We start from the raw sequence: 27,882 nt of genomic DNA on the forward strand, positions 1-27,882 counted from the left end.
CATGGATCTCTGCCTGGTCTAGAAGAGAAAACCTGTGGGCTTCAGAGAGATGCCCTGCTGGCTGAGAGAGGTTCCTGGACTGTGGAAATGTAAAGAGAAATAAGTTTCTTTTTATCATATGTGGTGGTCTTGTAGTAAGGATAAAGCTTACTGGGAAATGATATATAATGAATTGAAAAAGATGTTTAAAATACCTGCGGGGGGGAACCAGAAGCTTTTCTCTTGGGAATTACAGGGTAAAAACTGTTACGATATAGAAGCAATGCAGCTGCGAGCTGCTAGCTTGAAAACATCACATGATGTTGGGTTACCTAACATCAGTACAAACTACCTAAACAGTACACAAACTTATTAATGTATGCTACTACATCAGCAAGAATGTTACTTGCCCAAAAATGGAAGTAGTCCCAGCGAAAGAAGAATGGATACAAAAACTTATGGAATATGCAGAAATGGCAAAACTTACCAGGAGAATAAAAAATCAAGGCAACAAGCTTTTTATAAAAGAATGGAAATGGTTTGTGGAGTATGTACAAATAAAATTGTAAACAGTTAAAAACACTGGCAGGTTGATTGCAATGGCCTGCAGTTTTATAAGAGTATATATTTAAAGTAGATATTTTTAAAAGGAGTAAATTAAGTGAATTTGGATATGCAGAAGATATTATGGAACCGCAGAAAGAGGGGGAAGGAAGTCAAATTGGGAAATGTTAATTAAAATGATTGTAAAATTAATGTAGAAATTTGAAAAGCATAAATAAAAATTAAAAAAGATAGAGATTCCTGACTGGCTGGACTGACTGCTACACAGCTCTGCCCTCGGGGAAGTGGATTGCCTTGAAGCAGAGGCTGTTTCTCCACAATGACAAGGATTTAGTTTAGTTTAGTTATTTATAAAAGCATTTATTATTTCAGGACAATGCGCAACGATATGTATAAATCTATGTGTCTATATAGTTCTAATGAAGGGGGGGAGGGAGAGAGAAGCAATCACGGCAATGATGAAGCAATCAAGGCTATTTGAGAAAACATTAAGCAGCTGCAGAGGCGGGTCTGCTTCTTCTTTTAAAAAAAGTCCCATCAGCACCGAGATCCTGCAGGAAGGGAAACGCCCATTGGCTGAAAACCGAGAAAGTGGAAGTTTGCTATGTTTTTGGCGCGAGGGAGCCATGGCTGCTGCTGCTGCTGGGGGTCCCGTGCAGAGTCTTTGCGATGAAGCCACTTGCTCGATCTGCCTGGACTATTTCAAGGATCCGGTGATGATCCCAGAATGTGGGCACAACTTCTGCCGGTCCTGCTTGATCCAGTCCTGGGGGGAATCGGAGGCAGAGGCTTTCTGCCCTCACTGCAGAGAAACGGTTCAGGAAAGGCGCCTCATCCCAAACTGGCCGTTGCAAAACGTGGTGGAAATAGCCAAGAAGCTCAGTCTTCAAGAGGGGAAGGAGGAAGGAGGAAAAGAAAAGGTTTGTGAGAAGCACCAGGAGCCCCTGAAGCTCTTCTGCAAGGAGGACGGAGCCCCCATTTGTCTTGTGTGCGACAGATCCAAAGAGCACGTGTGTCACGAGACGATTCCTCTGAAAGAGGCTTCCAAGGAGTACAAGGTAAGAAATCATTCTCGATTTTGGGGTTTTTGGATTCTTCTTGGGAGCTTTTCTGTAACTCTTAGGTTACACGGGATGGAGGGACTTCAATTTTGTGTCAAATTCAGATATACAAAACTCTTCCTCCCCCCCCCCCCCCGCCACCAAATTGCAAAATTTGGCTTTCAATATGTGTTTTGCTGCTTTTATTTTTCTACATCACCTTCTCTCAGCTTAGTTGGAAAATACAACTTGCACACTGCTCCTATCTTTTGTAACGTTGATTATTATTTTTGCTTATAAAAACACGGGGCTGCCCATCCCCCTGAATAAATACTGATTTTATGCAAGTTTCTACACCATTTCTGTAATAATATATCAAAAATAAATTTAAAAAATCATTAACCACTGCTTATTCTCAATAAAATGAATTAAATTCAAAAAAATTCTAGAATGTTCCAGAGCACTCTATGTGATAAAGAGCTAATAGCAAGGCCATCAAGAGGTCAGCTTAACTGTGTGGTGTAATGGTTAGAGTGTTACACTAGAGCCTGGGACAGGCATAGGCAAATTCGGCCCTCCAGATGTTTTTGGGACTACAACTCCCATGATCCCTAGCTAACAGGGCCAGTGGTCAGGGATGATGTGAATTGTAGTCCCCAAACATCTGGAGGGCCGAGTTTGCCTACGCCTGGCCTGGGAGGACAGGGTTCAAATCCCCACTCAGCCATGGATCTTGCTGGGTGACCTTGGGCCAGTCACCATCTCTTAGCCACAACAGGGTTGTTGTGTGGATGAAATGGGGAGGAAGAGAACCATGGATACCACCTTGAGATTCTTGGAAGATAATGGTATATCAGTGTGATAAATAAAATAAATAAACAATCAACACTTCTGCTTCTCTGATTCAAACCTGAGCTTTTGGGTTTGTTCGTTTTTAGGGACTGATGTGTAGACGCCTGGAGATTCTGAGGAGAGAGAGAGAAAGAATTCTGGCCTATCAAGAAGACGTGAAAAAGGAATGTGAGGACCTCCTTGTAAGTGTCACTGTTGTTACTAGTGATGTAAAAATTGGGGTTTGGCTTTTGATCGGTCAGAGAATGGATGGAGGCAGGATCCAATGGAAAGCAAGGCATTTATTTTATTTATTTTTTGCAAGAGAGTTCCCTCCCCTCCTTCCATGGACGGAGAGACCCTGAACAAAAGTGTGCAGGAACCTTTAAAGACTTTTGACATTGCCCAACCTTATAAGCGAAAGGACAATGGGAAGGCTTTCTCCATTTGCCTCCCTTAGGGCAGAGGAATATTTGAGGTCATTGGGAGAGTCAAAATGGCTTCCGGACTGCTCTCCTGTACTATTTCAGACACATGGTTTATATATTTAGATATGTATGCATTTATGAATATTCTATATTTGAGACATTAGAATTCTTATAACTTTTGTTTAGAACTTAATGCTATTTTTTATTTTAGAATATACAGAATATAAAGTATGAAATATTACAATCAATTATAAGTTTCCATTTTTAACAGTACGTTCTATGTTATATCTATTTCATTACTAAGCATGTGTATACATATCTACTTTCCTTGTTTCTACTATTGTGACTTCCCTCCACCACAGCTCGACATCCTTTGTTCTTTTCTTATAACTTAACACTGTGTTATATATATTAGTTACTTTAACCCTATGAACAATCATACGATGTTTATTCTTAACTTTATGAGCTTAATCAATGCATATCAATAAATTTATTTTGGAATGATAAATTCATCTGTATTCATACTTCACCCTTATTCTTGTAAGTGTTACCTGGCTGGGGTAACCTGGCTAAATTTGGAGACGTGTGAATTTCAGAAGATTGCTGTATTTCACTGCATATTTTTTTCAGGAAGATATATTTGGCAAATTCACTGGTACAGGAGAAGCTGGGCACTTTCCAGACCTGTATTGGCATTTTCTGCCTCCTGAAGTTACCTCTCTACCACCTGTCCTGCTACTTTTGAGCTGGCAGCTGACCTAACCCTCTGACCCGGTACAAAAATGGATATATTACTATTTTTTAGGAAACTCAAGCCATCTTGGAGCTTTAAAGTAAATGGGGAATGCTGGGGAGGAAAATGCCACCTCTGCCCTCCTCCTGTTCCTACTTGTTTAAGGTGCCAGTCTAAGGCACCATGTTTCCTTTAATGCCTGAAGGGAGCTTCTTCACCAGCAGGAAGTTGATTTTGTGTCCATGAAAAGTCAGAAGTGGAAATCTCACGTCTTGTTTTCGTGAGATCCCATATTCTGGACTCAGGGCTCCGCTTTTCTTCTCTCTTCCCGCACCTTGCAGAAATTAACAGAAGCTGAGAGGCAGAAGACAGCAGAGAAGTTCAGACAACTGCACCAGTTTATCGAAGAACAAGAAAAATGTCTGCTGAATGAGATAGAAAAGGTGGAGAAGGAGATTGCAAGGAAAAGGGAAGAGCACCTGGCCAGGCTCTCCAGGGAACTCTCCTATGTGAAAAGGCTCATCCAGGAGATGCAGGAGAAGCGCCAGCAGCCAGAGAGTGAATTCCTGCAGGTAAGACACTGGCAGGAAGAGCACAAAGCTCCACGTCAGGAAAAGGATGGCTGCAGACCAGCAACCTTTTTCCGCAGGGGTCCAGTCCACTGTCCCTCAGACATTATGGGGGGCCAGACTATATTTTGAAAAAAAAAATATGAACAAATTTCTGTGCCCCGCAAATAATCCAGAGATGCATTTTAAATAAAAGCATACATTCTACTCATGTAAAAACACGCTGGCTGTCCACGGGCCATATTGAGAAGGCGATTGGGCTGGATCCGGCCCCCGGGCCTTAGTTTGCCTACCCATGAAGTAGGCACATAAAGGGGCTCAATTGGTGGCGCCTCAAGCCAGGTCTCTTGTGCATCCAATAGACGTGGGATGGATCATTCCTCATTTGCACTTTATAAATCGATATGCAAACTGAATCACAAACACCCGTCAGCGTTTGCAGTTCTCTGGACTTTCTAAGGCAGTTCTCCAGCCAAGCAAAGTGTACAATTTACCCAACTGCTGAAAATTGGACGATTCAGCCATCCCTACCCAAAACTTTGGTGTGTGTGCTATGAGACTGACATCAAAGGGCAGGAGTGTTCCGCCATTCCAAGGTCTGAGGGGTCTTCATAGCGTGGCCTGTGGTGTGTAGTGATTTCCCTTCTCTTTTTCCCTCTAGGATGTGAGGAGCACCTTGCAGAGGTAAGTGGATCCTGCTCATTTCTGTTAGCATGCCGGGAGGGATTAAAGAGGAGAGTACGTAAGATTTGCCTCCTGTGGGAGAGACTGTAGACCTACAGCATTTCACAAGTAAAACCAGGGCCCTCTTTTTTGACCTTGTTGTGCCCCAATTCTCCCTCCAAGAATCAGGTTTAGAGCAGCACCTAACTCCCCACTATCAAACAGGTCTGGAGGCTCTTCCACGCCTCCTGCACATCCTACTCACTGACTCTGCAATAGTTTCAAACATCTGAAAGAGAATTTCTATGGGGGACATATTTCAGGGCCATGGGAGCATTCCAGGGTTGTATCTTGTCCCCATTGCTTTTTAACATCTACATGGAGCCACTGAGCACTTCCCTTAATAATAACAATAACGTTTTGATGGCAGGCCGAAAGGTTTTCATATTTCCAGGCTTTGAAATTACCTTTTCAATACTTTCATATATACCTTTACAACAGAGGTAGTTATATATTGGAAAGCGTAATGCTGGTGGTCAACAAAAGAGTGTGTGTGTGCGCGCGCACACACACACACACACACAAGGCAAATACGGATTTTGTACTAAGCTATGGAACAAAGAGGGTGTTGGTTGCCTCAGGCAGCAGGGGCCAGAATAGGTGGCTACCATCTTCCTGAACAAACACCTCAGCAGTGGCAAGGCTTCTTCCTTCTTGAGTTAGGCTACCTCTCTGTCTGGCCAGGTCACCTTCTGGAGGCTTGGGGTTTGGCTGTTTTGGACCCCATAGCGAGGAAGTATCTCTCCCCTCTGTGTCTGCCTGTCCCTCTAGGCTCTCTACCATTCTCTTCCTCCTCTCAGCTTTCTTTCCTTTACCAGGAATTGTGGAATTGACCAGACTAATATTTTGTTTCCTTTCACCAGGTATGACAAAAGACAGAAATTGGAGAATCCGCCAACTTTCCCTCCAAAGCTGAAGAGAAAGACCTCCAGATTCTGTGATATAGACCAACTTCTGGATTCTGCCATGAAGAAATTCCAAGGTAATAAAATAATGACTACAATGATTTTATTCTGGGCATTATGTAAGTCAAAAAGTGAGCACACCAGGCTCATATTGTATTGTACACACAGGTCCCGTTATCTGTCTGCTTGTTACATGAACACTCAGTTAGACAAACACAAAGAATTATAGTCAAATCTCGCTACACACACACCTGATTTAGATGTCTGAACAGCTGAAGTTTGCCCACTTCTTTACTCGTTTGTGCTTTGGTGCCATTTTCGGGCAGAGGCCATGGAGGGAGGGTGAGGGGAGAGAGATCAGGACAATCTGTCTCTTTTTAGCTGGTTGGCTGCACCCGTTTTAGGAAGAAACCATGGCAGAGAAAAGATCACGGGATAGATAGATGCTGCAGTATAAAGTGTTATTTGGCAAGAACACATATCTGAAATGAAAGAATGTGGTACTTACACTTCTTATCTTTTTTTCTTCCCTAGACTCCCTTTCATTCAGAGAACAGCTTCAGCAAGGTAATTTCCAATGAGGAACCCCAATTCACAGGAGGGGTGGGGGACAGGTACTTCTTTGTGGTTAAACAGTCAGTTCTGCAGACTTTGGAAGCACATTCAATAGCTTAGCTCTGGGTCTATAGTGGCATTTAGTTTCTTTATATGTACAATGAATGACCAGAGGGTGGGTTTGAAGATGCAGGTGTGGGGTAGATTTTTGTGGGGGTGCTGGCATCCCTGTGAAGAACCTGCATGCCATTCTGGGACCAATGACTTAGGAGTTTGGTTCCTACCTATAAACTATTTCATTGACTTTTCCCCTTACGAAATCCCACTGGGTCAGCCCTAACATCCAGTTTTCATTTACATGGAACCTTCCTTACGTTTTGTTTCCCATCTACACAATCTGGAGGTCCTTTTGGAGGTTCCCAGTCTTTCCTTGGGTTTCAATGTCCTGAAGGTCATTAAAAAGGGCATCAGCAAGCACCCAGTGTCTGTTGATTCTCCTCATATGGGGGAGGATGTTGGGATATGAGTGCTCACCAGCTGCGAACCAGCAGCTCATTGTTTACATCATGTGATTCTTATGTGACTGAGCGTGAGACAGGATATTCAACGCTATTCTCAGGGCTGTGTACCAAGTGTAACTTGAGACCTTCCTGTTGCTGCTGCAAAGGAGGAGTGAGTGAGTTGTACGGAGGTTTGTGAGAGAGCAGACATGTTTTGTACTAGCTCGTCTACAGTGTACAGTCCGGGAATAAAGTAGAATGAGTCAGACTACTTTCAGACTGTCGTCTTTCTTCTGCTGAGATGCAAGGGGAAAGGGAGTGTGCATCTCTCGAGAGGGAGGTGTCGCTTATTATTGATCTCCCTGGACTGACCGAAGACCAGCCAGGGGCAGATCACTGGCAGCAGGCCCCAATGCTTGGGAAGAGGAGTCGGCCTTTCCCGAGTGGGCCAATAGCCAACAGTGTCTTGCCCAGGCTGGTCCAGCAGTGGAACAAAGGCCTGAGCCGTCTCCTCAGACATCCACCCACAGCTGCCGTGCATAGTGCTTCAATCATCACACAATCCTGCAATTCTTATTAGATCAGCCCCACATGGGAAGCTAAGGACACTTTTCCAGAAAGCCTCTACCAAAAATTTTGTTAACATTCTGAAAGAATTTTAGAAGTTTAATGAGGCAGGACTTCCTGTTGCACGAGACCCTTGGAATTAGATTTCAAATCTCTGCCAATTCTTCCTCTGCAAATTTGCTCTGTCAGTATTTTTAACAATTCTGGTTTCAATAGCTTTCCCCCACCTGTTTACTTGGGGCAGCTTTGAACCTGCCTCCAGCTCTCCTCTGGATCCTTTAAAAATACTGTTAACCACAGTGCCGGCCCTCCCATCCTCTGCTATGGATCCCCATTTCATTGATGGATTTGGAATGACTTTATTCTGTTGTTGTCTAGTATGGTTTACAATGTCTGATTTTTACCTGTTACTTTAATTTCATCTGACTACAACTTTCTTGTTTCCAGTTACTTGTTCTTTGATGTGAAATGAGGAAACAACATATGCTTTTTTATGAAGTGATTATTTGTAACTACAATTTTGTGAGATATAGCCCTTAAACTTTATATCTTTTTCTTCTTCAGATAATTGGTCATTCGGACAACAGTTTCAGAAAGGTAAATTTCCAATGGAGGCCCACGTTCACGGGAGGGGTCTGGTGTTTCATTGGAATTAAGGAGTCTGTTCTGCAGAGTTGGGAACCATCAATAGCTTTAGTCTTGCTGTTTGGGTTCCCCATATGTAAAACAGAGGGTGGTGAGCTTGAGAGTGCAGAACTGGGTGTTTGGAGAGTGCCTCCACTTACAAAGGAACTGCCCACAAGTGTGAGAGTAATGATGGAGGAATTCTGTTCCTGCCTAGAGCTTGTCTGAGAGAGACTGTTGAGAAGCAAAGCAGCTAGTAAGCCTGATCTTTATTGAACTGTTGCAACACGCAGGAGAAGGAGGAGGACCCAGAACTAAGGTGTGCCTGCCCTTATATAGATATTTTAAATTGCCCGCCCTACAGTCCAAGACCACCCCCAGAAACATGTTACAGTGCTACCTCAGGTTAAGTACTTAATTTGTTCTGGAGGTCCGTACTTAACCTGAAACTGTTCTTAACAGTTAGCGGAGTCTGTAACCTGAAGCATATGTAACCCGAAGTACCACTGTACTTACATCACAGAAGGGGTGTAGCCCAAGACCACCACCCCAGATACATCATACCTACATCACAGAAAAGGTGGTCTACAACAGAAATCTGAGTGCGTTGTTTATCTCCTGTCTGGCAGGTTACCTGTTGATGGTCACTTGATTGGATTACCTGGGGAGCCTGGCCAGTCTTTTGTAATGATAAATACTTAGTTCCTGAGCCAGGTCACAGGCTCACCCTATTCATACACAGACATACCCTTCAGACAGGATTTGTGAGGTCAATTTGGGAGGGACAAAATGGTTTCAGGACTTTTTCTGTGGGATTTCAGACATGTGGTTTATATATCTATGTACGTGCTTGGTTGGTACATTTATGAACATTTATTTTATATATAAAAATATATATGCCTTAAAAAAAATTATTTCACCTGGAATAACTGGAGGAGCACAATATAAATACATTGAATATAAAAACAACAGAAACCTGGTTCACTTGGGGCAAGTCTGGAAGAAGCGGAGGAGGGTCCCAATCCAGAATGCAATGCAAAGAACTCCCAATTATTTGAGAGAGGATCTAGTCTGGGCACTTGTTGGATCAGGATATTCATCTCCAACTCTCGGCTGACTCTGCCTCTCTTCTCTTCCCCCCAACAGCAAATGTCACTCTGGATCCAGACACAGCCGAAACCAGCTACATCCTGTCTGAGGATCGGAAAAGTGTGAGACTGGGAGAAAAACGTCGTGACACATATGGCCACTATCTTCCTGTGTTAGGACGTGAGGGATTCACAGCAGGCCGACATTTCTGGGAAGTCAATGTGGAAAATGGAGAAGGATGGGTTGTAGGGGTTGCTGTGAAGTCTGTGAGCAAGAATGGATTTCCCCTAAGTCCTGAGGGAGGGATCTGGGCTGTACAATTGACAGCCAGTCTGTACAAGGTCTGTATTTCCCCTAATCCCCTTCTTCTGTCCCTGAATGGGAAGCTCAAGAGGATCCGGGTGACTCTGGACTATGAAGGCGGATGTGTGTCTTTTTATAATGCTGACTCGGGAACCAAACTCTACACTTTCTCAGGAGCCTGGTTCTATGGAGAGACCCTTCTCCCTTTCTTTCGGGTGGATACAGTTTCTACCCACCTTGAGATCTGCTGAGGAGACTAAATCTGCCTCACCAGAATGACACACACAACACACATGTGTAATTGAATTTATATATCGCCCTATACTTGGGGTCTCAGGGTGGTTCGCGCGCGCGCGCGCACACACACACACACACACACACACACACCCCTCTCAAGAGCCCTTTGGGCAGCTTTTGAGGGGTCCTTTGGGAGGATTCATTCCAGTCACAATCAGCATAAATAATAAAACAAAAATAAGACTTTGTATTGTTTTTCTTCCCTTTCCCAGAATTCCCCCTGCAGCTTATTTTTTAAAGAGACAGTAACACTTTAACTTTCCCATTAAATAACATATTCCTCAAAAGGGTTCAGCTTCCATCACCTTCAATCCTACTTTCATTCTTCCACCTTCCCAGCAGCTGAGGATTTGGCCTGCCAAAGGAAAGCCTGCAAAACAGATGCGCCTCACCATCCCTGGGGGGGTTGGTTCTCTCAGTGGGGAGAAGAGGTGCTGAAGTCCTGTTATGCTAGTGAGACTCATGGCACTGCCTCTCTTCCAGTACCTAGGGTTGCCATATGTCTGGGTTTTCCAGGACATGTCCTCTGTTGCGGGGCCAGCATGCCCCTCTGGGCAGATTTTTGCAGTTTACATGAAGTGTCTGGGTTTGGGTTTATTTTACTTTTATTATTATTATTATTGGCCGCACTAGGTCTGGTGGCATTTCCACTGGCCACCAGGCCTTGCACAGGCTTCTGGCCTCCCATTGTCCAGAGACGCAGCATCTCGTGAGCAGGAGGCCAAGGACAGCAAAGGGAGGGGAGGGGAGGGAAGGAGGGGGCGAACAGGAAGGGGGTGAACAATGGAGATGCGGGATGGGGGAGGTGCCCCAAATGTGTCCCGGATTTTGCGCTTTGGAATATGGCAACCCTACCAGTATCCTACTTCGTGGAATCCAGCCCCAATAAAACATACAGTAAAGCGAAACACACACGGGGGAAAGGGAATTGTCTATATGATTCATTTGATTTTACAAGATTTATGTACTGCTTGATTGATTATAGCAAAACTAATCCGTTTACACACACCCACACCCCAAATATAAACATTAAAATACTAAAGAAATTATTTATGAAAACAGGAATTCAAAAACATTCAAATGATAATTAAATCCAGTGATAGCCTAATTTCAATTTCTGCGTGTCAGGTTAGAATTGCCTAAACAAAAACAAAAAAAAGAGGGTACTACCTGATATCAACAGGAAGGGAGTTCCAAAGTTCAGGTGTTCATTGCTTCCAAGTGCAGAAGTTCTGTTATTTGGCACTCGTAACAGTGACAGTTTCACGGATCAAAGCATTTTATAAAGCACTTTATTTCCGCAAACAATTATGATCTTTACACTTAAAAGTCCCAATGAGTGAAAAACACGTGGAAGAGAATGAACTTGATGGCAAACTAGAAATCATTCAAGACAAAATTAATTCACCCTCAGTTATGGGGGCTACTTTCAGGTGCAGTTCAGAGATCAAAAAAAGTAAAATACCTAGGGGTAAACATAACAGTAAAAAATCTAAGTCTATTTAAGGATAATTATGAAAAATGTTGGACAGAAATTAAGAGAGACTTAGATAGTTGGTCAAAATTGAAACTTTCTTTGTTAGGCCGAATTGCTGCTATCAAGATGAATGTATTGCCAAGGATGTTGTTTTTATTTCAAACACTTCAGGTTTTGGACAAAACGGAGTGCTTTCAGAAGTGGCAGAGAGATATTTCCAAATTTGTCTGGCAGGGCAAAAAGCCCAGAATTAAGTTTAAGATATTAACCGATGCAAAACAAAGAGGGGGCTTTGCCCTGCCAGACTTAAAGTTGTATTACGAAGCCGCAGCGTTTTGCTGGCTAAAAGACTGGCTACTTCTTGAAGACACTGATGTGTTGGATTTGGAAGGGTTTAACAATACCTTTGGATGGCATGCATATTTATGGTATGACAAGGTTAAAGCAAACAAGGCCTTTAAGAACCATATTGTCAGAAAATCATTGTTTAATGTCTGGTCAAAATATAAAGACTTGCTGGAAAATAAAACACCAAGGTGGCTTTCACCTTTGGAAGCCAAGGCCCGAAAAAGACCCAATATGGAGGCTAAATGGCCAAAATATTGGGAAATACTAGAAAAGGATGGAGACAAATGGAAATTGCAGAGTCTAGAGAAAATGAAAGACAAAGTGCGAGATTGGTTACACTACGCTCAGATCAAAGAAGTTTTCAAAAATGATAAGAAATTAGGGTTCCAGGTGGAGAAATCGAAACTAGAAACAGAATTGTTAGAACCAAAGATTAAGGTACTTTCAAGGATGTATAACTTGCTGTTGAAATGGAATACACAAGACGAAACGGTTAAATCGGCTATGATAAGGTGGGCACAGGACATTGGGCATAATATCATGTTTGAGGACTGGGAGAGGTTGTGGATTAATGGATTGAAATTTACTGCATGTAACGCCCTGAAAGAAAATGTAATGAAAATGATTTATAGATGGTATATGACCCCAGTCAAACTTGCTAAAATTTACCACCTGTCTGATAATAAGTGTTGGAAATGTAAAGAGTGTGAGGGAACGTTCTTCCACCTCTGGTGGACTTGCCCTAAAGTGAAGGCGTTCTGGGAAATGATTTATAATGAACTGAAAAAGGTATTTAAATATACCTTCACTAAGAAACCAGAGGCTTTCCTTTTGGGTATTGTCGGCCAAGGGGTGGCAAAGAAGGACCAGACATTTTTTATGTATGCAACAACAGCAGCAAGGATACTTCTCGCAAAACACTGGAAAACTCAAGATCTACCCACACTGGAAGAATGGCAGATACAACTGATAGACTACATGGAACTGGCTGAAATGACCGGCAGAATCCGTGACCTGGGAGAAGAGAGGATTGAGGAGGATTGGAAGAAATTTAAGAACTATTTACAAAAACATTGTAATTTGAGTGAATGCTAAATAAGATGCTAGACTAAAACAACTGAGCACCACTAAATTTAGAAGTTTTTTAAGAAATTAAGTAAGACTGTGAAAATTTAGCTCCTTTTGAGAACTATATGAGTATGAAATATAGAAGGGATATAAGATTTTAAATAAGATGATAAATTGCTGACAAAATGTTTTAACGATGAAAATGGGAGCGGGAGATGCGAGGAAGTCCAAAGAAAATGTGAAAATATGTTAAGATCGATGTTACATTGTTTATTATGTCTATTTTTATTGTAAAATTTAATAAATTGCTTTAAAAAAAAAAAAAAAAAAAAAAAGAGATCATGGCCTTACCCACACTGCCTGTTATCCTGCTGGTTTCTCCTGGGAAATCTGCTCTTTAGCTCTCAATCGGAGCAAATGGCCATGTGGGTTTTCTCCAGATTGACATTTGCTCCTATTTAAAAATAAGGAGCAGGTTTTCCAGAAACTATTTGGATGTGTGGATAGAAACTGCAGGTCAAGCAGAAAACCAATTAGACAAGCGGAAGTGTGGACGAGACCAGGATTTGAACAAATTCATTAAAATTTATTCAAACTAGTTGATGCCAAGTGCTGGATAAAATGCAGCCCTCACCTGAAGGCCCAGCACCACCAGACCATTCGCTGGAATTGAGCAGCTGACAAAGATGACCAAGCAGGGAGCCCAGGGCAGCTCCAACTGCTACAAAGCTCTACCCTTGGATTTTTTTTGAAGCAAAGACTGCACCGCCACAATGCCAAGGATTTAGCTGTGTTCAGGAAGCCTTCTCAGTGCAATGTACAGTGGTACCTCGGGTTAAGGACTTAATTCGTTCTGGAGGTCCGTACTTAACCTGAAACTGTTCTTAACCTGAAGCACCACTTTGGCTAATGGGGCCTCCCGCTGCTGCTGCACTGCTGGAGAACGATTTCTGTTCTCATCCTGAAGCAAAGTTCTTAACCTGAAGCACTATTTCTGGGTTAGCGGAGTCTGTAACCTGAAGCGTATGTAACCCGAGGTACCACTGCACAACAACAAACACACAATTAAAAAGCAATCCAAAGCAATGAAAGGACAACCAAGGCTTCTCAACAAAATGTTAAGCAATTGCAGAGGCCTGTCTGTCTTTTTAAAAAGAAGGCCCCATCAGCCTTGAGTTCATGAATCATTTACAGCAAGGGGAACAGCCAGTGACTGAAAACTGAGAAAGTAAAACTTAACTGGGACTTTGGCAGGTATGGCTGTTTCTGGTGGTCCCGTCCAGAGTCTGTGCGATGAAGCTACTTGCTCCATCTGCCTGGAATATTTCAATGATCCAGTGACCATCCCAGAGTGTGGGCACAACTTCTGCCGATCTTGCTTGGTCCAGTGCTGGGGGAAACTGGAGGCAGAGGCTTTCTGCCCACAGTGCAGAATAACTGTCCAGCCAAGGAGCCTCATCTCCAACTGGCAACTGGCCAACGTGGTAGAAATAGCCAAGAAGCTCAGCCTTCCCCTTCAGGAAGGGAAGGTCTGTGAGAAGCACCAGGAGACCCTGAAACTCTTCTGCAAAGTCCATGAAGCCCCCATCTGTGTGGTTTGTGACAGATCCAAGGAACATGAAAACCACAAGGTGATTCCTCTGGAGGAGGCCTCTGAAGAGTACAAGGTAGGAAATCACTGTGGATCTTAATGAGGGGAAGAGTGGTGGATTCTTCCTGGGCCGTTTTCCGTAGCACTTAAGTCCAAACTGCATTAAATCAATTGCCCAAACATCAATTGTTTATTATGTAAAAGGCAGCAAAGGAGAAACCTGAGCAGTGTAGGGGTAGGTTCCAAAGGGAGCTTGCATACCCTCCAACATTTCTATGATGAAAATAGGGTCGTCCTATTCCATCATAATAATAATGATATTTATGCCCCACCCAGCTTTCAATACACATAAAAACATAATAAAACATTTAACATGATCCCCACCCCAATACAGGGTTGCTTTCAGATGCCTTCTAAAGTGGACTCCTCTCTCTCTCTCTCTCTCTCTCTCTCTCTCTCCCTCTCCCTCTCCCTCTCCCTCTCCCTCTCCCTCCCCCTCCTTCCCTCCCTTCCTCCCGCTCTTTTTCTTGGTCTTAATCAAACCTGGGATTTTGTTTCCTCTTTAGAGACTGATTTGCAGCCGCCTGGAGACTGTGAGGAGAGAGAGAGAGAAAATGCTGGCCTATCGAGAAGACCTGGAAAAGCAAAGTCAAGACCTCCTTGTAGGTGTCCCTGTTGTTACTAGGATGGGAACAAGCATTTGAATACACTGGTACCTCGGGTTAAGTACTTAATTCATTCCGGAGGTCCGTTCTTAACCTGAAACTGTTCTTAACCTGAAGCACCACTTTAGCTAATGGGGCCTCCCGCTGCTGCTGCGCCGCTAGAGCACGATTTCTGTTCTCATCCTGAAGCAAAATTCTTAACCCGAGGTGCTATTTCTGGGTTAGTAGAGTCTGTAACCTGAAGCGTCTGTAACCTGAAGCATATGTAACCCGAGGTACCACTGTAATCAAGTCAGGACTTAAAAAGCACTGGCAAATCTGTCCCATACCAGCTTCTCCCCGTTTTTCCACATCAGCATGCGATTTTGAATTTTAGAAAGTCCTTTCTGTGTTATTTGCATTCATAAACAATTTTAATGCCTACTTTACCCTCAAATGTGCATTTTTGTGCACATTATCTGACCAGAGTAACATTCAGAGGAGTGTTAATTTGAAATGAATGCTGTTTTTCCGTCTGCGTATTTTTTTGGAGAGTGACTATCAGCTAAGTTCACCTTTGAATGTAAACTGGATTGAATTTGTTCCCCCGAGGCAGCCCAGCCCTATTGAATATAAAGTACTTGGGATATCCTGAAGGACCATACAAGTGGTTAATGAAAGGTCTTTTGAAATGTGCACTCTGTTGTTAATCTTTAGCAAAGTCAGGCCATCCTGAAGCCTTAATGTAAACAGGGGTGCTCTGGGGATGAACAGGCTAGCTATGCCCTCTTCCTCTGTTTCTGTTGCCTTCCTATTTATGGAAGTGTTCAGTCTAAAGTGAGCAGCATTTAATGTCCGTGGAGGCTCCCTGAATATTTTAGAACTGTGATTATGCCAGGTCCAAATATGTGCAAGGAACCTCCATGGCTAGAAAAAAAAAAGCTCATTGCTTTAGGCAAACTGGAAGGCAGCAAGCAGGAATAGCCGTGGAGAGGGCAGAGCAAGTGTGTTCCTGAGTCAGGGCTCCATGTTTCTTACTTCTACCTGCTTCTTGCAGAAATTAACAAAAACTGAGAAGCAGGGGACAGAGGAGAAGTTTAGACAACTGCGCCAGTTTCTGGAAGAGAAAGAAAAACATCTGCTGCAGGAGATAGAAGAGGTGGAGCTGGAGGTTGCAAGAAGAAGGGATGAGCAGCTGGCCAGACTCTCCAGGGAACTCTCCTCTCTTGAGAGGATCATTCAGGAGATGGAAGAGAAACGACAGAAGCCAGCAAGTGAACTCCTGCAGGTAAGATGGCAGGAGGAACAGCACAAGGCTCCACTCCAGGAGAAGGGCTTTCTCCAAATCTTTTTGTGCCTCTATACAAGCAGTAAAGAAACTCAGCTTTTTCACAGGAGCTGCCAAGAAAACTGGTGTGGTTTACTATTCCCCTTAATGCAGACTGGAGATGCTTACTCAGTGTTAATAGAATGTGGTGTTCTGTGCTTAGCCAAAGATTTTCTCCTAATGCATTCTATTTTTGCAGTGCTGCCTTCATGTCCTGTTGTGGGCTTCCCAGAGGCTGCTCTGGCTGCCTTAGAGCTAAGCAAAATTAAAATTAAGCAAAGGAGAAGTGAGCCTTAACATTGAGCACAATCACATTTTTTAATCCAAATTGACACTCCCACCTTTCTGCATTCAGATTTTCAATTTCTGCCCTCCAGACAGACATTGAGGCCAACTTCAGTCATGATAAATGTTATGAAAGTGTCATCAAAAAATGCAATAGCTTTACAACTCGGCACAAATGTAAATGGTCTGTGGTGGTTGGGGTGTTTATGTAAGCCCACTGAGAAACCTGTCATTGGTTTGAGAAATATCGCCCATCATTATATGGTCTCTACCAACCACCTCACAATTCCTTGACCTTTTCCTGAACATTTTTCTGTGAAAGAAACAATGAGGGGTTGTAATGCCCCAATTCACTGACATTTGCTGGGGTAAGAAACTCAGCTGGACACAAAAATTCATTGCATCATATACTGCAGGTGGTTTCAGCTGGCTGGCTGAAATTTGGCGATGTTCTACAAATGGCTTTGGGGGGAAATGTTCTAGAAGGACTAAACTGTAGGCCTCCTGATGTCTAAATTGCACAATGAGAAGTGTGTTGGGAGGGATTTTTTTGCACACAAAATTAAACGCAGGTTGATAAGTTAAAACTGCCTCAGACCTGTTTTGTTTGCCGTTTATGCAATATGCAAACTGAATCATAGCCATCCACCAGCATTTGCAATTCTCTAGATTTTCTAGTGAAATTCTCAAGCCAAGTAATCTGAACTTGCATACAAAATTGGCTACAAAGGTGTGTTTGGGGAGAAATTCGCACTAAAATGTTGATGTGGAATTGTGGAGAACTGAACTTCAGATTGTAAAATTAAAAACTGACTGAAACCAATATTGGCTGATTTAGCCATTCTTGCTCAAATCTTTGATGTGTGCCAGGCAGACTGAGATTAGAGGACCAGGCTGCATCCATTCCAGGGTCTGAAGTGCCTTCAAAGTGTGGCCTTTTATAGGCAGTGATTGCTGTTATCTTTTCCCCTCTAGGATGTGAGAAGCACCTTGCAGAAGTAAGTGGATCCTGCTCATTTCCATTAGCATCTCTCTGAGGTCAGGAAAGGTCCAGGACCCCAACACATAAAACCTGGTACAGAAGGGGCTCCTGGGGGAGAGGCGGTAGGACTCCACACTCTACAGCAGGGATCAGCAAACTTTTTCAGCAGGGGGCCAGTCCTCAGTCCCTCAGACCTTGTGGGGGGCCAGACTATATTTTGCAAGAGAAACAAAGAATGAATTCCTGTGCCCCACAAATAACCCAGAGATGCATTTTAAATAAAAGGACATATTCTACCCATGTAAAAACATGCTGATTCCAGGACTGTCTGTGGGCCAGATTTAGAAGGCGATTGGGCTGGATCCGGCCCCTGGGCCTTAGTTTGCCTATCCATGCCCTACAGCATCTCACACGTAAAAATAGGGCCCTCTCCTTTGCTATTGTAGCAATCTAATTCTTCTTCCAAGGATCAAGGCCAGAGCACGGCCTCCTCCTTCCCCGTCACATAGGGCTGGAGACTCTTCTCTGCCTCTTGCACGTTGCATTCACTGACTCTGCAATACATAGTGTCAAGCATATAAAAGAAAGTGGCTCAAAGATGCTTGTGAATAGCTCAGTACCTACGAACATGTTTCAATGTCCAACTAGTTTTTCCTCAAAGTATGGTGAGCAACAGAAAGGTGCCCACCTCTGTTAACTCTCTCTCTCTTAGGTATTTTTGGAGGGGAGGTTAGTGAATCTGGAATAAGCTGATTGTTTTTTTTCCTCAGAGGTGGGATTGTTGTGATTTTGCATCAGCGGGCAAACTCAGAGGCCTGGGGTTGCTGCTTTGGCCCTCAGATATCTGACTGTGGAGCCTGTAGTGAGGAAGAATTGAGCCCCTCTGTGCCTGCCTGACCCTATAGGCTTTTTTCAACTCTCTTTCTCATTTCCTTTCTTTTACTGTGCTAGGAATTGTGGTTTTGAATGGGCTAACATTATTTTTCTTCTCACCAGGTATGAGAAAAGAGAGAGATTGGAGGCTCCATGTGCTTTCCCTCCACAGCTGAATGAGAGGCTCTCCAAACTCTGTGATATAAATAGTATGCTCGAGGATGTGATGAAGCAATTCAAAAGTAATGAGAAATGGCTGCGAGGATTTTATTCTGGGCATTTTATTGGTCCAAAACTGGGTATGCCAGTCTCTTAATGTATTGCATTGTCTTGTATTTTGTTTTTGCTGCAGACAGGGATGTTCCCATAATACCTTCCTTCTTGGTGGTCCAGCCATCATCTTATTTTCCTCAGAATGCCCTATATACATTGTCACTCTGGTGCATGGGGGGTTAGAGGAAAGAAATGGTGGCTGCCACAAAGAGAAAGACCCTGAACCAGAGTGCAGAGAAAAGTCAAGATTTCCCCCCTCAATGTACATCTGGGCTGGCCCTTTTGGAGGTTCTCAAACTCTGAAGGGCAGTGTGAAAGGGCATTTTGTACCACCCTGTTCCCCTCTTTGCCTCCTCCTCCTTAGCCGTGTCTCCCAGCAGTGAAGCAAAGCCCTGATCTGTGTCCTCAGACACCCACCCACAGCTGCCCTATCTAGGGCTGCCACAAACACAATCTCCTGAGAGTTCACAAATTAATTATGAAATCAAGTGCACATGAGCCCCAAAGGGCACAATTATGTTTCTTAATAGCATGGAAGATTTTTAAAAGGTTTGAGGGGAGGAATTCCTTTTGCACGAGAGCTCTGCCATTCCTTCCTCTACAAGCTGAGTTTCTCATAAGATTTAATGATTCTGGCTTAAACAAAATCCCTCACCACTTTACTTTGGGGAGTTATCAAGGCTGCCTCTATCTCCCCTCTGCATCCTTTTACAGGATTGCTGTTACGCTGCCTCCCCTCCAGTCCTCCACTATAGACCCCAAATTTAGTGACAGCATTCATAGACCAAAAAATTAAAGAATTGTCCAGTAGCACTTTAGAGACCAACTAAGTTTGTTCTGGGTATAAGTTTCGTGTGCATGCACACTTCTTCAGATACACGCGCATGAAAGCTTATACTCAGAACAAACTTAGTTGGTCTCTAAGGTGCTACTGGACAATTTTTTATTTATTTTATTTATTTCGACTGCGTCAGACCAACATGGCTACCTACCTGAATCTACATTCATAGACCATCGCTTTTTTTGCTGAATATTTTTATTCTGCTGCTTTTAAGTCTAGTTTATCACTGCTGAGTTTTAAAATTCTAGTTATTTTCATTGGTTCTTTCTATTATTTCCTTGTTTTAAAATATTTGTTCTACTACCTAATATTTTACTTGATTTAAGGAAACTATAGCTACTATAGGGACGCGGGTGATGCTGTGGGTTAAACCACAGAGCCTAGGACTTACCGATCAGAAGGTCGGTGGTTCGAATCCCTGCAACAGAGTGAGCTCCCGTTGTTTGGTCCCTGCTCCTGCCAACCTAGCGGTTCAAAAGCACATCAAAGTGGGAAGGTAAACGGTGTTTCCGTGCACTGCTCTGGTTCGCCAGAAGCGGCTTGGTCATGCTGGCCACATGACCCGGAAGCTGTACATCGGCTCCCTCGGCCGGTAAAGCGAGATGAGCGCCGCAACCCCAGAGTCGGTCACGACTGGACCTAATGGTCAGGGGTCCCTTTACCTTTACCTTTATAGCTACATTATGAAGTGTAATTTTTGTGCAAATATTTATTGTAATGTTTTATGTTTTTATATATGTTGGAAGCCACCCAGAATGGGTGGGGCAACCCAGTCAGATGGGCGGGGTACAAATATAATTACTATTATTATTATTGCTGTTATTATTATTATTGGAGGTACAAGAGTATAACGCTTAAACTCCATATCATTTTGCTTCCTCAGACTCTCTTTTATTCAGACAACAGCTTCAGAAAGGTAAATTTCTGACTGAGGCCCAAATTCATCTGAGGGATGGGGACTGGATGATGCTCTGCCCTCCTGGCAGGGGTGAAACTAGGTTTTCTGTCACCCAGGTCAAAGACCAAGTTGGTTACCCTGCCACGCACATTTATGTACACATACAGTAAATGGGCAACAGGTTGTGACCCTCACTGGTGCCCTCTGGGAGCTTCACCCGGGGCAAAAGTACTGGCTACACCCCACCCCCCCAGCTATGGCTCTGCCTCCTGGCCTGGACATCTTGGTTGGCTGCTTAGCTCCGGAGTCCTATCTAGCCGAGGTGGGTGTAGGCCCCAATCACTGACAGTGAATTAATTTTGTCTTGAATGATTTCTAGTTCATCTTCAAATTCATTCTCTTCCATGTGTTTTTCACTCTTTGAGTCTCTAAGCGCATGGGCGTAGCCAGGAATTTTTTTGGGGGGGAGGCAGGCTTTCAGTAGGGGGTTTGTCAGGATTGGCACTGTCCATAAGAAATCCAGTTGCAGCAGACTTAACTTAAACTTATAAGTCTAAACCATAACATTATATACAGAACACCACACCAGAAGGAAGGAGATAGGAAGCGAAACCCGGGCTCCTTCTGGCCTTATTATTGATTATAAACAGCATGACCTTGACAGAAAGAGAGAACATATTTTCAAGCTGATTTGTTGAGCAACTGCAGTTTTAAAAAAGCACGTCAGCACTGAGTTTCTTCCTGAATCAGTTACAGAAAGGGAAACACCCAGTTACTGAAAACTGAGAAAGTGAAACTTAACTCCTTCTCTGGAGTGAGGAAGCCACTCTTTGTGCTGAAGCCACTTGCTCCATCTGCCTAGAGTATTCCAAGGATCCAGTGATCATCCCAGAGTGTGGGCAGCTTCTGCAATCCTGCTTGATCTAGGATTGCCATATTTCAAAAAGTAAAATTCAACCTGACAACCACAAAGGTCTGAGTAACCACTGTTATATTCTTCAGTGGGGTCGTTCCATGACAGATCACCACAATTTTTCAAATTATTATTAGCTACTACAGCTCAGATTTTGCTTAAAATTGCTGTACTGGATTATCTCAGGTCAGTGTCACTCGTGTGAATAAATATTTCCTATGTCTTATAGTTTTCAAGTTTGGGGGGGGGATGAAAATTAGAGAAACGTTATATACATGCATGAATCAAGTCACTTCTGGGGACTTTATGGGGTTTGGGGCCCTGAAGCTTAAGCTTCCTTAGTTTATACAGTGGTGCCTCGCAAGACGAAATTAATTCGTTCCGCGAGTTTTTTCATCTAGCAAATTTTTCGTCTTGTGAAGCACGAAATCCCATAGGAATGCATTGAAATTCAATTAATGCGTTCCTATGGTCAAAAAAAGTCCAAACAAAGCCAAATTTGGTACAACAAGAGTTTATTAAGTGCTCTTTAAAGTCACACATACTGTAAAGAGCATTTCAAAAATTGAAGGAACAATAAATTAAGTTTCTAAACATGACAGAAAAACATTTAAAAATCAACAAAGTGTACAGTACATTTTCTAAGACTCTGGGGGACAACTCGAAGAAGGTTCCTCTTCCACTCTTTGCTTCTTGCTGAAGAACCCCCTCCTCAACTGTTCCCCCAGCCACCCACCACACAGAAATTCAAATCCAGATTTTTTTTAAAAAAAACAGCAGAGTGGCCCAATGGTCACAGAAAATCATAAAAATTCAGAAAAAAACCACACAAGCTTCCAGATTCTTGCAAACCCGTCCTCAACTGTTCCCCCAGCCACCCACCACACAGAAATTCAAACCCAGAATTTTTTTTTAAAAAAACAGCAGAGTGGCCCAATGGTCACAAAAAATCATAAAAATGCAGGAAAAAACCACACAAGCTTCCAGATTCTTGCAAACCCCTCCCCAACACCAAGTCCTTGAATTCCAAACACCCCAACCCAAAATCCAAAAACCCCAAAAAAAGTTTTAAAAGTTTAACTTACCAAATGGCTGCAAAAGAAGTTTTGGAAAAGCTTCAAAAATCTTCAGTCTTCAAAAACCTCAAAAAAGGCTACCACACAGCGTGCTATGAGTTGCTCCTCGAAGTCAAGTCGCAACTGCGCCTCTTCAAGCAATGCACCCTGTATTACTGTAAGGGTTTTAAGAAAAAGGAAACAAACTTGCAAGACGTTTTCGTCTTGCGAAGCAAGCCCATAGGGAAATTCGTCTTGCGAAGCAGCTCAAAAAACGCAAAACCCTTTCGTCTAGCGAGTTTTTCATCTTGCGAGGCATTCGTCTTGCGGGGCACCACTGTAGCAGATCCACTTCTGGGTAGAATAGGTTGATGGGTCTCTGCACTGACACTCTCCCCAACTCTAAGCATAATGAGGGCATCTAAGAGTGAATGCCTGTTCTCTGCTTATCTGAACTGGGGGGCCCTCATCACCCACCCACTGAGAGCCCCAAATGGCCATATCATACAGAGATGCCTAAGGAGGGCAAGTCCCCTTCTCTCCTACTCCCCCCTCCCATTCACAAACACAGAAGAGCTGAGTAAAGGTTCACTAGGTGGTTTTGTTTCATTGTAAATACTGGTACATTGAATACAGAAAGAAGAAAACAACTGATTAAAAACCAACAAGGGCTGCAATCTGAAAACGGTAATGGCCTTTGAGTGATGTCGGGAGATAACCAATATTAAAATGAAGATAGATAGAAATAATAGTACTTCAAAGAAAAAGAAAATAGATAAATACAGGCAACAAGTTTATTGTAATAAAATGGAAGAAATGGGAAGTCATTTATTTATGAAGAATATTATGATTTGAATTACATCTCTTTTCTTTTTTGTGTACATGTAATGTTTGATGATCTAAAACAACAACAATAATCACAAACATTTTTTGGATAGATATTTTTATGATGTAAAGTTATGATGTAAAGATATCATTATGAGCAATAAAAAAAAAGATTTAAAACCAACAAGGAAAGTATTTATTGTGGGGAAAGTATGGAAGAAAGAGAGAAGTATCCCAGTTCTGTATGCAATACAAAGAAATCCCATTTCTTTGAGAGGGAATCTGGTTCCTGAGTGTTTCTTGGATCAGGATGTCCATCTCTGACTCTCAGCTGATTCTGCCTCCCTTCTTTTTCCAACAGAAAATGTCACTCTGGATCCAGACACAGCCCATCCCAGGCTCATCCTGTCCGAGGATCGGAAAAGCGTGAGATGGGGAGACAAAAAGCAAGCCCTGCCTGACAATCCCGAGAGATTCAGTGACTGGCCTTCTGTATTGGGACGTGAGGGATTCACAGCAGGCAGACACTTCTGGGAAGTCACTGTGGGAAGTGGGGGAGAATGGGCTGTAGGGGTTGCCAGGAAGTCTCTGAGGAGAAAGGATGACTTTCTCATGAGAATAATTAATACCTTCTGTGAGTTAAGTTATGAGGAAGGGATCTGGGCTGTGGGGAAATTGAGAGGTAAGTACAGGGCCTGCACCTCCCCTGATTCCTCTCCTTTGTCCCTAAGTGAGGAGCCCAGGAGGATCCGGGTGACTCTGGACTGTGAAGCAGGGGAGATGTCTTTTTCTGGTGCTGACTCAGGAGCTGAACTCTACACGTTCTCAGGAGCCTCGTTCTCTGGAGAGACCTTCCTCCCTTTCTTTTATCTGAGGGGAGATAAAATCCACCTCAGGATCTCCTAAGGAGGCTAAATCTGCCTCACAGGAACATTTGGAGTTTCTCTCCAAATGAAAATGACAGATATAAAACCAAACACCTCAAGAGCTCTTTTGACAGCTTTGCAAAGGCCTTTTGAGATGACTCACTCTAGTCACAATCAGCAGAAGCAAGAAAACAGACAAAAAATGGGGCTAGTTTTTTAAATTTTGTTTTATTTTGTTTTATTTGCTTTTTCCTTCCCTTTCCCGGAATTCCCTCTGCAGGTTATTTATTAAAGAGACAATATCACTTTAACAGTCCCAGTAAATATTATGTTCCTGAATAGGAATGCACTGACTTCAGTGGGGCTTTTGGCTGTTTAGATGTGTTTAGGATTACAGCCAATGTGGTGTCCTTTGGATGAGGCTGGACTCCAATTCCCATCTGCCTTGTCCAGCATCTGGTCAGAGATGATGGGGTTGTAGTCCAGCAACTTCCAAAGGGCATCGCATTTGCTGGCTGCTTCAGACCTTTTGCGTGTGAGGTGATCGCAGTAACCACCAGAGTAGAGAAACTGTGCCCTGGCCTCTGGACTTGTTTCCATCCCTCAGATGAAAATGCGCCTCTCCACCTGTGTGTGAGGAGAAGAGCATACACCTGAAATGAGGTGAAGGCCCAAGACAGGTGTTGATCATAATGTGAGCTGCGCACAGGTGGGCTGAAGCGAGCTACCACCATTCCTGTGGAGCCTCTTTTTATTGAGACAAACATGCAAGCTAGGCAAATACATTTTTGGGCTATGACCTTTACACATCTTCCGTCCCGAAATCGTGGGGTGGTACAAAGCTATTTTGGCACCTGTTTCCACAGCGTCATTTTCCCCTTGCACAGTGTATGACGTAGGAGACAAAAGGTCTCAGGGAAAAACTTACAGACAGGACACCACTGACTTCTGAGACCGCAAAAGGTCAGACATAGGTGGAACGATGTACCAGACAGCTGTGGCTTGTCTGGGGGGGGGGGTTTGCCCTGCACCCCAAGGTCACGCGTGCAGGCAGACGTGGCTGCCTGCCGGTGGGAAAGTGTGCTCCCTCCGGACCCCACTCCCCACTCCGCGATATCCCTACATGAAAGACCTTCAGCTCCTGGAAGGGGGAGAGGGAGCAAAAAAGAAAGAAAACCCAGCTAGGAATCTGACCTCAGCACCAATTGTGGCACAGAATCCTGACCACTAAACCATGGTTGAGAAAAGCCTGGCTGAACTCCCTAGTCCAGCGAAAGGATTCCCTGACAGGAAATAGATTGAGAAAACTGGTAAAAAATGTGGGAATGTTCAGGGATGCAGGAGAGGATATATTGTTTGATGATATCCTTCCTAACTTGCGTTAGCAAGTTCTATATCTTATCAGAGTAGCATTCCCCTTTAATCGCACAGAGGTATGCTTGTTGAGCCTCTCAGTATAAGATTCCTGGTAAGATCCCTTGTCCCTCTTAAAAATAATAGACACAACAGTCTTATTAAAATCTATATAAAAGTAGTTTACTCACAATCATTCAGTTCACAGTGTGAAAGAAAGAGCATTTTTGGCAAAACATTCATTTTTACCGCTGCTGTTTTTCCTAGTAGGGAGAGGTTCATTCTAATCCATATTTCTAAATTTCTTTTATCTCAAGCCACACTTTTTCATAATTTATATATATTTATATTTTTTGCAGTTAGCCATATCAATATTTTACTTTTTTATGGACTTCTATCTCAATACTTTACTCCAGCTTTTTTTTCTTTCTTCAAATTTTTTACTCATAACTTAGTTTTGTTTCTATTTAATTTAGATCCTGCCACTTCCCCAAATTTTTGAATTTTTTCTGTAACTCTAGGGAGAGAATTTTTTTGATCTTCCACTGTAATTACTAAATCATCAGCATACGCTTTTAGTTTAAACTCACTTTTCCCAGTTTTTATCCCAGTGATCTCTTTGTCTGCTCTTATGTTTCTAGCAAATACTTCCAGGACCAGAATGAACAACAGCGGCAATAATGGGCATCCTGATCTAGTTCCTTTTTGTATCTTACAGTTGTCCGTTATCACCTGATTTACAATTAATTTAGCTTTTTGTTCTGAATATATTGCTTGTATTCCCTTTAAAAATTTGAATCCACACTAATTTATTCAAGTACTTTTGTCATGAAATTCCAAGAAACATTGTCAAAGGCTTTTTCAGCGTCTTTAAACATCATTGCTGCTTTCTTTTCATTTTTGACCTCCAGATATTCTATCACATTTAATATATTTCTTATATTCTCTTTCATTTGTCTACCTGGAAGAAATCCTGCCTGATCTTGATATATATACTCATTTAATATTTTTTTCATTCTATTAGCTAAGATGTTTGCAAATAATTTATAATCATTGTTTAACAATTTTTAACATTGTTTAACATTGTTTAATTTTTAATTTGCAGCAAATCTGAATCTTGTTTTGGAATTACTGTAATGTAAGCCTCTTTCCATGTTTCTGGGATTTCACCTGTATTTAATATCTCATTCATGACATCTTTCAATGGGTTTACTAACTGTTCACTTAATTTTTTATAATACTTTGCCATTCATCCATCTGGACCCGGGGACTTGCCATTTTTTTGTCCACTTTATTGCCTCTAACACTTCTTGAGCAGTTATTTGTGTGTTTAAGATCACCATTTGTTCCTCTTTTATTTTTGGCAGATTACTACCTTTAATATATTCCTCTATTTTAAAAGCTTTTTCCTTCCCTTTCCTATACAATTCTGAGAAATATTTTACAAATGCTGCTCTTATTTCCTTCATCTTATCTGTGATCTTTCCATTTATATTAATTTTGTTTATGGAGTTTCTTTGTTCACTTTTCTTCAACTGCCACGCTAGCAGTTTTCCTGATTTGTTAACAAATCTGGCTCTGCCTCTTGTGAACAGAACTTCCATGAGCTGCCATACTCACATCCTCAATAGGGAGGAGATGCTACTCTGCCCCCTTCTTAGCATATGAAGCAGCCAGTCAGTTTCATAATCTGAAGGTCCTGAGTTGGAGCCTCTGAGAAGGCAACTTCCTCCTCTCGCTTCCTTTTTGCCAAGGGGTGTGTTCAGCTGCGCTCTCCAAGAAGGGAAAAGGGAAGACTGTGGGCGTCAAGGGTGGTGAGTTGGGAGTCTTGATTGCTGTTATCTATCTATATTAAGCATTTGCAAGTAATAAGTAAATAAAGAGAAAAACATATTCCTTGACCAGGAATTGAATGCAGACTGCATCAAATTTTTAGAACCACAAGTAGATTTTAATCGGTGATATTTTTCTATGTTAAACTAAGAAGAATGTTTAAATTAAAAAAGAATGAATCCTCTGTTCAGTAATGATGTGGGCTTCAGGGTGAAAATGTGGTGACCAGGTTTGCTCAGACATTAAATTGTTCGGCCTCTTGAACCATCAGTCTGTTTGTCATCTATTCAGCTCCAGCAACAAAACCGCAGCCCAAAGGAGGCTGAGGGGGGAAACCATTCAGCTCTCTGTAGCTCCCTTGGTTAGTGTGTCTGGTTGTTAACCAGAAGAATGGTGGTTCGAGTCCATCCAGGTACAGGTTTGGGTCCTCTACCCTCATGATCACAAACTGAAGGTGATGACTGGCTCATCCATTGCTCCTCAGGCATGTGGGTTTGCATCTCACCTCCAACAACACATTACCCCAAACTGAATTATGGAAGCTGGGCATAAGAACTCAAGGAGAGCCTACTGGATTAGGCAATGGCCCATGCAGTTCTCACCGTGGCCAACCAGAACCCTGTGGGAAGATGCCCACAAGCAGTAGCATTAATTTCGCCCTAACATTCTTGTTGTGTATTGAGTCAAAGGATTTTATATCTGTATTATTATTGTCTGTATTTG

At 42.7% G+C, this 27,882-nt stretch overlaps 1 protein-coding gene across 1 annotated transcript; it reads left to right on the top strand.

The window, feature by feature from the left end:
- The first annotated feature begins 1,005 nt into the window (after window positions 1-1,005).
- On the top strand, window positions 1,006-27,419 carry LOC308465308 (uncharacterized protein). The gene is made up of 15 exons (XM_080985159.1): window positions 1,006-1,601; window positions 2,522-2,617; window positions 3,917-4,147; window positions 4,806-4,828; window positions 5,731-5,849; window positions 6,307-6,339; window positions 7,959-7,991; window positions 9,165-9,656; window positions 13,846-14,267; window positions 14,758-14,853; window positions 15,893-16,123; window positions 17,423-17,445; window positions 18,426-18,601; window positions 20,300-20,332; window positions 23,469-27,419. Exons 1-15 carry the CDS (start codon window positions 1,170-1,172, stop codon window positions 24,011-24,013), a joined length of 2,985 nt encoding a protein of 994 aa, XP_080841285.1. The 5' UTR covers window positions 1,006-1,169; the 3' UTR covers window positions 24,014-27,419.
- The last annotated feature ends 463 nt before the right edge of the window (window positions 27,420-27,882 follow it).

The sequence above is a fragment of the Podarcis pityusensis genome (genome assembly GCF_964106645.2).
Source record: "Podarcis pityusensis genome assembly, chromosome: 2".
NCBI classification, from domain to species: Eukaryota; Metazoa; Chordata; class Lepidosauria; order Squamata; family Lacertidae; genus Podarcis; species Podarcis pityusensis.

Bases quoted from the DNA above. Each gene is read 5' to 3' on its own strand.
- LOC308465308 (XM_080985159.1), top strand. From the start codon at position 1,170: ATGGCTGCTGCTGCTGCTGGGGGTCCCGTGCAGAGTCTTTGCGATGAA. The intron at 9,657-13,845 runs GCTGAGGAGACT...ACTTAACTGGGA, and splicing joins TTCTACCCACCTTGAGATCT to CTTTGGCAGGTATGGCTGTT. The intron at 18,602-20,299 runs GTATGCCAGTCT...TTGCTTCCTCAG, and splicing joins TTTTATTGGTCCAAAACTGG to ACTCTCTTTTATTCAGACAA.